Source organism: Chinchilla lanigera, unplaced genomic scaffold (genome assembly GCF_000276665.1).
Source record: "Chinchilla lanigera isolate Chin_1 unplaced genomic scaffold, ChiLan1.0 scaffold00001, whole genome shotgun sequence".
Classification (NCBI taxonomy): Eukaryota; Metazoa; Chordata; class Mammalia; order Rodentia; family Chinchillidae; genus Chinchilla; species Chinchilla lanigera.
This window is the reverse complement of record NW_004955402.1, coordinates 41,203,787-41,215,834: the sequence shown is the minus strand read 5'-3', so window position 1 is coordinate 41,215,834 and position 12,048 is coordinate 41,203,787. Positions and strand designations below refer to the sequence as shown.

Sequence of the window (12,048 nt, the reverse complement as noted above, 5' to 3'; positions counted from 1 at the left end):
ATCACAATGTTTAAGAAAATCCTTTAATTTTCTATCAAAAATTAGACATAAAACATTCCTAACATTTTCAAAGATAAGAGAATAATTCCTGACTGATTCAAGAATGGCACTCCGTTACCTGAAGCCAAATTCTCATATAACTCAATAATTGAGAACTTGATTCTTATGAAAACCTGTAGCTTTGCAGTTAAGGCACTCTATGGCTCCTTTTTCTTCCCACAGTGATCTCTATTCTATTGTCAAATCCCTGGGCAATATAAATTAAAGCAAATTCTGAGACAGTGGCAATAAGGAAAAAAATCCCGAAAGCAATACTGGTAGAGAAAGGAGATAGCAGCCAAGGTTCACTACTTGTATTAGGCACTGCGCTGAATGCTCTGCAGAAAGTGTCTATATAACTCTCTCAAGAGTGCTGAGAAGCGGAACTAGTCCTGGCCCATTATATTCCTTAGCTCTCAGACAAACCTGCAAAAGGCTATTTACTGCATAATGTACCTAAATAAAATACAGAGCATTCCATCAATATGGCCAGTTGACTTGAGTTGTCCTTTCAGTCCCAGATCAATCACTTACTGGCTGTGAATTCAGAGAAAGTTACCATTCATTTAAACCTCTGACCCCACATCTCAAAGATAAAGTGCTACCACAGTGCCAGAGTCTAGGATGGCATTCTGCTCTTTAGGTAAGAGCATTTTATGAGTTTGGATAAGTATCTAATAAAGGGACTCTTACACAAAGCTCAGTCACAAGTTAGTTGCTGCCAATATTGCTTAGTTATTGCATATTTTTAAATGCTTAGAATAAGTGGTATATTTACCAGATATATTGTTTAATATTTTGCCTATGTTAGTGATTAAGATTCCTAAGCTAGAAACAGGCTGTAAGTTTCTAAAACAATGTCTTACGATTTAACTTGCTATCATGATCATCTCTTCAAATATCAGTGACAATGGTAGAGGCAATTTCACTACAAGCACGTGTATGGCAGGTGTGGGCTGTCCACCAGCTGGCTCCATAACCTTTTGATCCCTTCAGACAGCAAATCTGTTCAACAGCCCTATGTGGTCATTCCTCATTTGTTGTATGCTTTCTTCTCCTTTAATATGTTTGGAATTTCTATTCCTTTAGCATGACATCCTTTTATTAAAATAGAAAGCTCCCAGGAAAGCGAGGTAAAACTAATTTTACACTCAGTCAGTGTAAAAGTTCCAGAATCAATTAACGTATTACATCAAAAATTGTTACTGCATGATGTTTTAGTCACACATAGAATGCGTTTGTTTATTCTTTCACCAAAAAGCCAGTTACAGTAAGTGACAAGAGTAAAATTTTAAGTTAACATTCAGTTTATTTATGAAGTACTCAAGAATACCATAATTAACTAGAATCTAATTTTATAAATGCAAAGCTTTAAAATTAGTATATGCTTTTTAAAACAATGACGGGAGCTATCAAAGAGTAATTTTGTAATAGTTATCCTTCTGCTCCACTTTTTGCTGTTTTTGAACATAATATGACTGATAATGACATCATCTGAAAGCAGTACTAGTTAAACCTAATATCTATTTATTCTTCTGTACCCCCCTTTAAGATCTAACGATGCTGCAGCAAGCTGGATGAAAATAAATACTGGGTAAGAGAATGAGTTTTAGAGTCTGACAATCCCTTAAGTATCTGAGGGAGCTTCAGAAAATACTTTAATCTCTCCTGATCTCAGTTAACTCATGTGAAAGAAAACAAAATAGGGGTAGGGGTTCTGGCAAAGATAACAGTACCTACTTTACTAGCTTCCTGCAATGTGAAATGAAATAACACAGACTAAGTACTTAGCAAAAGTCTGACAAAGAGAAAGTGTCTAAATCATGGTATGTATTTTCATTATTTCACTTCTATTTTATCCTCTCTGGAACCAGCAACAGACCTCTCCCCTAGCAACATATGCATTTCAATCATTGCTTCAGGGAGTATCTGTGGTTGTGCTATACCTTTATGTGGCAGCTGATTCAGTAACAAAACAAACAAAATGGCATCCACTGCAATTGCTAATAATACCTTTCTTCCCAAACCATCAGAAATATAACACTATATTGATCTTTGATGTTTTTTCTTGGGCTTTTATATGTAATTTTCAGTAATCAAGGCTTAGAAATTATCTTTTATTGTACCTTCTCTATATTAAGGTCTGGATTCCATATCCCCTTCTTTAATAGACTCCTAGCTACTTATTCTACTTTAATTCATTCCCCTATTTTACATTAGTCCATTTTAAACATCCTTAAAATGTTTCTGAATATTTCCATAACTATATTCTCCTTTTAAAAGAACGTTTAGTATTTGTTGTTGTGTAGTTTCACCTTCAAGCAACTCTACAGTATTACACCCATCATTGCTCATTAAATTGTGGGGTCTTTGATTCAATAATGAATCATAAGTTGATCAGCCAAATTCTATTTTTTTGAAGTATCATCAAGTAATACCCACAAGTTATGAACACAGAATGTGTTCCAGACTCTTCAAATATGCAAAAGCAGAGCTTTACCATCCCAATCTTATTTTTTTAACATCTTTATATTCTTAAAAATTTATTTTTTTATATCTACACATTCTAAATGAATTTTAGGTTGAATATTTTACATAGAGTCCATATGTCTAGAGGTTCTAGCTTTTAAACTTAATTTCCTTTTATCAGAATAGGAAAATTCCTAGTAAGCAAATAAAAGTCAATATTTACTGTAAATATTCTGGTGCTCAAATAAATACAAATTTAAACTGCAGTTGTTATTGCTTGGTGTTTTGGTTGTATATGAAAAATGTACTTGCATTTACTGTGAGTTAGGTACTATTCCATACACTTAAAGATTAACTCATTCTATATTCATCATAATCCTATGAAGTCCTACTATAATCCTAGTTTTTAGCTGTGACAATATTGAGGCTAAAGTGTCCAAGGTCACATGACTAATTAAACACCCACTATACTCACTACTGGCAAACACTGGTAGATACACCAGTATAATAACATTTATAGCTTTTTTAGGATTTGGGGGTTTTTTCCTTCTTGAATAATCACATACTACCTGACATATGTAAGAAATATGACAAACGGGTAACTATTTATTACCAAAAACAATAACTGACATTGGCAAAAGATCATTTAAAAATGAATGGTACAATGGTTTATGAAAGTTTCATTAAGGCTTTATCTTAGAAATTTTAAATAATGTATCCTATAGTCATTATCATTCAGAATAAAATTCTAAACAGTTTTTAGAATAAAGAAGGGGTCAAATGATATTACAAATTTGGGTTTAGGATAATTTTTCTGAGGGGAAAAATATTACAATAGCAAATGTATCTTTTCTCTAACGTTCATATGACCTAGCATCATGATTACAAAGGTTTTATTTTGCAAAATATATCTAAAAACACCCAACAATTTCCCCAATCCTTCAAATACTCTTTTGATCATTTGGTTTTTGTTTCTGAGACAGGGTCTGGCTCTGTTGTCCTGGCTGGCCTGAACTCACAGCAATCTTTCTGCTCTAGTACCGCATAGACACACCCTCCCATGCCTGGGCTGGCTTATACTCTTTTGAAAGACCTGCCACTCAAAATCTTTGCTATTTTTCTCTTTTTTCCATAGTGCACTCATTTAACTCTAACATCTTTACTTTTTACGGGTTCATAATTCTAACCTCAACTTGCAAGGGCTATTGTCATGTATTTGAACTTCGTATCACCACATCAAAAGGGACCAACTGGCAACCAGAAGCACAATAATACAATGGGCAGAGAAAGTTTCTAGTGTCAAATAGAGCAGGATTTTTTACTGAGAATTAATTTTGTAAGAGGTCAGTTCATTAGTGAATATTTTGATAATAGGTTCAGTACTGCCATTGTTTCTTAAATTACCAAACTCTTTATCATTTGCTACAGAATTAAAAAGGAGGGAACACAAGTTAAAGATAACTTCTTTTCACTTTAAAGTACAGGACTTACTTTTGTTGATGGGTACGTAATATACACGAGAGTAGCATGCATATTTGTGAGTTTAACACTCTTTCTACACATGTCTGCAAAGCTTTTTAGAAAGCATGAGAATGCTTACGTGATATGACATGGTCCATATACTGAGGTAAATACGGAGCCCAGGCATCAATGGCTTCCTTTCGCCCCACTTGCTCAATTCTTCTCAGCTCTGCCAGAAGCAGAGCTTGTGCAGCTTCCCTTACCTGTGAAGGTCATAGAAACAAATGCAACAAAAGAAAGCAAGTGAGTTAGGGAAATGAGTGTCTATAAATTACAAAGCTCATATGGAAATAAAGCTAGAAAGCAGAAATCATATTTATTTACACAATAAAACCAAATAATGAATAATGAATTAAGTTCTTAAAGTTGAATATATTGGATGCTAGCACTTTCATCTCACACAAGACCAGACATCTCAGTGAACGAATTCACTCTGAAATATTTTAACTCTAAGGTAAAAAAAAATTATCCATTTAATCAGCTTTGAGTTTAAAACTTCATTTTCCAAAGCATTCTTGCATTTTAATAAGAATTTTCAATTTTTAAATTTCCATATAAATATTACTGTTAAACCATTGTTAGAAGTATTAAGTTTGTTTTCTCTCAGCCTGTACAAATCTCACTTTATTCAGAAAATTTTCTTATATGATATGGTACTATATATGCTAAATAGGTACTGTTTATACAAGTATGTATAGACCTATATGATTCGTGCATACCTAAGACATGAAGAAAATAGGCAACTATCACCCTGTGTGACAGTACAAACTCTCTAAGTCCCATAGAGGGAATTGTTTTTCAAAATCTTATCAGTTTTTTTCAATATTGCACACAATTTTATTTTACAGATTTTAGCTTTTGTTTTGGCAGAAGTCTCACAGGCATGAGGTCAAAGTAAAGTTAAGTGATATAACGATAAATTTATTACATTTATAATTGAAAGAATAACTCATGCAATATCTGAATACAAGTTTGAGTAAAGAGGTTGTTTGTAAGTATAACCAACTTTTGAAGTAAATTAAAATATTATTCCATATAAACACATTAAAATTTTAGTATGCTGCGGTCTTACTCGTAGTTGAGGAAGGGAGCCGGGAAAGATAAATATATTTTAGTTATTCACTGCATAAAAACATTTCAGTCAACAACAGGCCACATATAACATGGTGGCCCCAAAAGATTATCCCCTAGTGACACAGTAGTTATCTTTGTATCAGCACACTGCATGAAGTTCACACAGCAAAGTCACCCAGGGACAGACACCTTTCTAAGAACATAACCCTTTGTTAGGTACTTTGTGACTGTATTTATACATGGGAAATTTAAATTTCTGAACAACAAAAACTACTGAAGCCATGCAATTCAAATGTTATAATGAGGAAAATGTCTATAAAACATTTGTAAGTTCCTGTGATATTATAACCCAAATAATATGTATAAGGACTTATACTTGCTATTTTATTTGAACTCAACAGCAATCTCACAAAGATTATATTATTATCCCCATTTTACAAATGAGTTTCAAATAGGCTAAGTAAACTGTCCAAAATCATTAAGTAAATAATTGTTGGAATTGATATTCAGACTCATTTTTCTTCTAATTCCAAAGACCTTCTCATTTTGCTCATTTCATTACTTTCCACAGGACTATAACTATTCACCTGGGATTTGACGGATGTGAATATACTGAATATGCGATCTTGAGGAAAGAGGTTACATGCATTTCTTGTGCATGTGTATGTATCATTTATGTAGAAACCAATACTTAAATAATTCTAGCCAGGCATGGTGGTGCAAGCCTGGAAGCCCAGCTACTCAGGAGACTGTGCACTGAAGGCCAGCCTGGAAAACTCAGCGGCACTCTGTCTCAAAATTTTAAAAAAGGAAGAGGAGGGGCTAAGAAACTGCTTGAGTGTTCCCTGGGTTCAATCTCCACTACCACACATAAAAAAAAATTCTTCAAATTATGTGGAACTTTTTATCAGTCACTGAATTAAAACAATACTAAGTTGAAACATTAATGTTTAGTATATAAACCAAGGAAGAAAAAAAGGAAAATTAAGAATCCATATTTCCTATTACATGATCAACCAGCAATAAGTTAAACAATATAAATATTAACCATTTACTTTCGAATTTACATTTGATCAAGTATTTTTAATATTCCTGTGTTACTATCTTTATCACCTCAACATTACCTCCAAGCATCGATCCTGCCATCTTCGAGCCAGCATCTCTAGAAGCGGAGGCCTAAATTTATCTAATCCCAGCAGGTCCGGCAGCATAACACAGTGCATGGCAGCTAACTGACTCCATCCTGTTGAAACGTGACATATCACAAACACGGTAAACATTTTGTTATTCCCTAAGGAAAAAGTTTTTCTTCATGTATATGGATCAGAAACAAGGTAGATCCACTAAGTTATGTTTTAAATATTTTAATTAAATGAGACATCCCATATAAAGAACTATACCAAATCTATTTCATCCCTATATCATGTATTTGATACCTATAAAAACTCAACATCTTAAAACCAAAACTGATATTCGCACAAAGTATAAGCTAACTCACAAGGAAAACACATTTCTGAACACTCTTTCTAAAATAAAATATATAACAGGAAACTGGTGAGGATAAAAATAAACAGATTATAAAAGCTATAGATGCAAAACTGTTGTCAGTTAAAAGGGCATTCACACAGATATCCATAAGTGTATGTCACCTAAGGCATGGCCATCTGTGTGCTAGCCTAGCCTCAGCAACAAGATGTCTTCTCTTCTCTGTCAAGGGCCTTTAATTAGGGTAGTTATGATCCTTCTTACAAAACGAATTAGATACTTAATCACAGTCATAACTGAAATAAGTAACAAGATGCCAATTTAAAAGGAAAAATAAATTCAGATATTCCACAAAATAAAAGCCTAAGAACCCCAAGTTTACAGTCTTAAGCATTATTAACTCTGTCTTACAGGAATAAAAGTTACATTTTCCAAATTCTAATTCAAAATATGGAGCCTGATTATATGACAAAGATAAATACTGTATACCAATGCAATATCTGAAAGTATCAGCATACAGACATTTTCAATCATTTTAACTATTTTAAAGGTTTCTAAAAATATCCCTATATATACATTAAATGCCTCATTCTTCCCAAATTATGTATGTCCATTATTAATGCACAAAATTACCATCTCCTGAGAGTAATATTTAAAGAAAAATACTTAAGAATTAATATTAAAAACAAAAACAGCCCATTACCATATTACAAGGTAAGTTATCTATGAGCACAGGATTTCAGCAAATCAATGTTTTAAAATAATCTAAACTGTAGTCTTCAAAAACAATGCAAAAACACTACCATAAAACTTAAAATGATCACTTGAAGCCAGGCATGGTGGCGCACACCTATAATCCCAGCATTAGAGAGGCTGAGATAGGAGGATTGTTGCAAGTTTTAGATCAACCTGGGCTACAAAGTGAGCTCAAGGCCAGCCTGAACTGCATAGCAAGACCTTGTCTCAAAAAGGAAAAAAAATGATCTTTGGGATTGATAAAAAGGGAGACAGAGAGACAGACTGAAAGAGACAGATAAGTCACCTATTTAAAGATTCATCCTTTGAGGAAATTCTTATCAATTGATAGCATATATAATTACATTAAAGTAATAGGTACACACATTTTAGTTTATAATTTACTATAACATTGGGATATGTATGTAGGTATACATATATTACTACTCTGTGTTTTCTTAAAAGTATTTTAATGTTTAATAAAAATATTTTGTAGTAAATCTTATTTTTATCATGATTCTCACCAACATCCAAAGTCTAAGTTTATTTCAAAATTAATAAATGCCTATTGTTTTCAATAGCTTTACAAATATGACCCTAATTATTTTTGCTGAAATCCAGTTCTAATTCACAAATTTTAATACAGTTCTATGATAGGGAAACCAAACACAAAATGAAATTCTAGTTTTAAATTACCCTATTTTCTTTCCAAAGGAGTGCTATTTGCTACGGCTCTATTTCATCACTACTTCCATTCATATGGACTCACAGTTTTGCTTTTTAGTGAAGAGTCAGAATCATTCTGAGTTATAGCTTAGATTCTGTAACTTTACTCTTTTTTTATTATACAAACAAAGATGGAGACCACAGTGTGGACAGTGTAATACAGAGCTCACAAGTTCCATTAAGTTTCCAGGTGTTACAAATATTAGTAGATGGGTCTTGGGAAACAAAGATTTGCAGATCCCAGTTACATTTTCAGAGCTTTAAAATTAGTTTCCTCTTGCCTAACTCCACAGGAATAATATGGTAGCCCAACTAAATCTAAAGATTGATATAATGGATTTTTGCCTCAGCCTGAAGCAGAAATAGTAACAGGATAGCTGACTTCTTATCAGCTTGTAATCAATCGGAGGACTTCAAATGAGAATGTAAATTAGGAGCTTCCCTCATTTCCCCTTCTAACCAGGGTACTGTAGATAGTTGTCTAAAAACACAACAGTGTTTTTTAGTATTTTTTAGCCACAGACTAATTCTATACGTAAAATGAATTCTGGCACATGGCAAATAACGCTATGAAAACCAACTCACTGCTCAATTTTTACTTCACAGGGAAGACTAGCATCTTTGCATTCCTTTAGTAGCATTTTAAATGATACTGGCATTCTGGTTTAGAGCAGCCAGGACTAATGCCACATTTTTGTAACTAGCTCTTGGCTCTTGTCACTGATATCAGCAAATAAAGTTACAAAGTGGGAACTTTAGGATCTCAAATATAACAAAGCAGATGGATGTATAAATCAGATAAAAAGAACATGTCTATTAGAATAAAGCACAGATTGAAAGAAAAGTTGTTAGGAAGTTGAGAGGGAATACCTTCATTTACTAAGAAACAGGTATGTAAAGCAGGAGTAGAAGCAGAGTCAGAGCCAGAGTGATCAGCGTCAGACCGAGTGGAAACAACAGGTGCAGCGACTTGCAGAGGAAAATAGAAGAAATAAAGAGGAGAGAATTGAGGTACAGCAGTTTCTGAAAAAAAGCTCAGTATTAGTGAAGAATGAAAAACAAAACTGGCAAAATATAGCGAACGTAGAACTGAAAAATGATGTTTTAATCAAAAGGGATGATTATTAAAGATTACAGTAGGGAAATGATGTATTTTATTGAATAGCATCTGTAGTATAGTTTAACTTCCCTTTAAAGTCAAAATTTATTCACTATTATAGATGAATGATGTCAAAACATAGCTCTATAATAATGAAGGCTATCCTTTAAAAAGCAACATATTAAAAATTAATAAAATGTGATTCAATTTTTAAAATGTACCTCATAACAAAAATGTTCAAATAAGTCTTCATATTGTGGATTATTTTTATAAGTTTAGTCTCTAACATTATGTGTAAACTATTTTTAAGTATCTCAAACCAATATTCAATGAAAACATTTCAATTTTCCATACTCATTGTACAAAGACCAATTTAAAATATACCAACCTGTAAGGAATATAACCACATTATGATGTTTACTCTTGTCAGAAGAATCTTACTATACTTTCATTTACTGAAGTGTAAACAATAGTTCATGATACAACTGCTGTCTATACTAAAAACAATTACTGTGAATTTTATAATTCCTATAGAATAGATAAACCAACCCCCACCCTCCCAAAAAAGTTTTGTTGTCAGGAAAATGTTGCAGCTTAAATTATCATATGAAAAAGTAAAAGGACCGTATGGCACACACATTCTACAACTGGAGGTCAATGTTAAGATTTAGAGGTCACCATTTGACACTTCCTTCCTATGGAGAAATTACCATATGTCATGCACAAGCATCTTCAAATTAATCCCTCTCCTTTCTCCTGTCATTGAACAGCAATAGGTTTGGCTCCTGAACAGATTAAGCATTGTCTGCTGAATGATATGTTTGCTTTTCATGCAGTGAAGTTCTTTTGTGATGATAGGACAGCTGCATGAAAACAACTTTTTCATAATTTCCACACGAATGCATCATAATGTCAATGAGGCACGTGTGAGGAAAGCGGTACAATTAACAGAAGTCCACAAACAGTAGCAAAAAAAAAAAAAAAGAAAGAAAATTTAATTCCATAAACGCTAAGACATACATGAAACCCTCCTGTACTCCATTAGCCCCCCTGCATCCATGAAAGTTTTACCGGGGAAATTGTAATTCTTTTTTATTAGTAGGACAGTCCTGGTTTTGTTCCTTATAAAACTAAGGTTATTTTATAATGTTATACTTAGGAAAAAATAGTTGCTTTCATTTATGTATTTCATAAATTTAGGAACTCCTTTATAAAGTAATCTTGGACAAAATCCCACATATTTCTATATTCCACTGAACAATTTTATTTATCATATGTAATTACAAATTCAGTTAAAATGGCCTATAAAAAAATTTACCACTCCATGAAAGAAGTTGGTTAACATTAGCGGCAAGGGATAAATTTTCAGGTTTTGGCTTTTGTGCTATAAAATATTGAGAAAGTTATTCTGTGGCTTCTAACAGCTGAAACTTTTCTGTAATTTCACTTTTTTTTTTTAATCCCTGAAAAAAGTGTGTTAAGTCTGTGTAATTTTATCCTTAATTTTCAAAGGACACTATAGTAACAGGGTGAGAAAATCCAGTGAATAAAATTTAGTAATGAGTGATCATTACACTAGATATATCAAATGAGTAGTAGCATTAAATCACAGTACTTTTTTTCTTTTTTTTTTTTTTTTGTCTTTTAGAGGCAGGGTCTTGCTATGCAGATCAGGCTGGCCTTGAGCTCACTTTGTAGCTCAGGCTGGCCTCAAACTCACAGCAGTCCTCCTGCCTCAGCCTGCCAAGTGCTGTGATTACAGATGCACCACACCTAGCCAAACCACAACACTTTCTAAGGGCCCAAGGATACAGGGAAACTAGAAATGTGACTAGCATAATTGCTAAGATAAGCATAATATAACACAACAATGTTCAACATAAATAACCATGTCCAATGTGAGGAAAAATCAAGACTCTGGGTATTATATTTTTGAATTCATGTTTAAATGACATTTCATATAAAATCTTTAATAAATTCTATGGGTATTATATAAATCAAGAAAAATATTATAAGTGAACTCAAGGAATCAGATTAAATATAGTTTTTTACAAACTTCAGCATCACAGTCAAAAAATACTAAAACAACTTTATAACTAGAATGGCAGAATCTAGAACTATTTTCACAATTTTCTGAGAAACTGCCACAGCTTTTACAATTGTCCACATACAGAAAAATCAACAACAGAAATTAAAAGAAAAATACCACCTCCAAAATAAAAAACTCAAAATTTAATGTACATAATAAAGTTATGTGTGGAACTGAATAGCAAAGATTTGAGGGGTTTTTTGGGAGTGTTTTTTTTTGAGATAGGATCTCAAAATGTAATGTAGGCTGGCCTTGAACTCACTATATAGCCCAGACTGGCTTGGAACTCACAGCAATCCTTCTGCCTCAGCCTCCTGAGTGCTAGGATTACAGGCGTGTGCCATCACACCTGGCTTGCATATTAAAGATTTATACCATAAAACATCATCAAGCACTTGCATTTGGTTTCTTAATAAAGAAAAGCTGCTATATCAATTTGCCTTCCTTATTAAGGATGAGGGAACACAAGGGAAAACAGTTTTAGTACAGTTTTAAAATGGGGATAGAAAAGACACCAAGTTTTATTGTTTTACCTAGGAGAATCCTTTAAAACAGTCATTGTGCAGGGCTGGGGATATATCTCAATGGTAGAGAGCTTGCTCAACATGCACGAGGTCTTGAGTTCAATCCCCAGCACCACAAAAAGAAAAGAAAGGAAAAGGAAGAAATTTTCTAGCTGAGACCCTGGTCAACTGCTTACGCGCACATGAAAAGACCGGTGAAGATAATAACAGATATAGGTACACAATATCCTTTGGTCTCCCTTTAAATGGCATACACAGGGGCTGGGGATTTAGCTCAGCGGCAAAAG

At 33.3% G+C, this 12,048-nt stretch overlaps 1 protein-coding gene across 2 annotated transcripts in view; it reads right to left on the bottom strand.

Annotated features, from left to right (window-relative positions):
* The window catches only part of Wdr7 (WD repeat domain 7), a 365,823-nt gene that overhangs the window by 221,883 nt on the left and 131,892 nt on the right, over positions 1 to 12,048 (bottom strand). The window contains exons 17-19 of one of the 2 annotated variants that reach the window (XM_013510978.1): positions 8,920 to 9,018; positions 6,228 to 6,346; positions 4,109 to 4,232 (exon numbers count right to left, since the gene is read on the bottom strand). In XM_013510978.1, coding sequence (XP_013366432.1) covers positions 4,109 to 4,232; positions 6,228 to 6,346; positions 8,920 to 9,018 — 342 coding nt within the window. The remainder of the gene's footprint in view (positions 1 to 4,108; positions 4,233 to 6,227; positions 6,347 to 8,919; positions 9,019 to 12,048) is intronic. The other variant, XM_013510979.1, reaches the window with a different exon arrangement.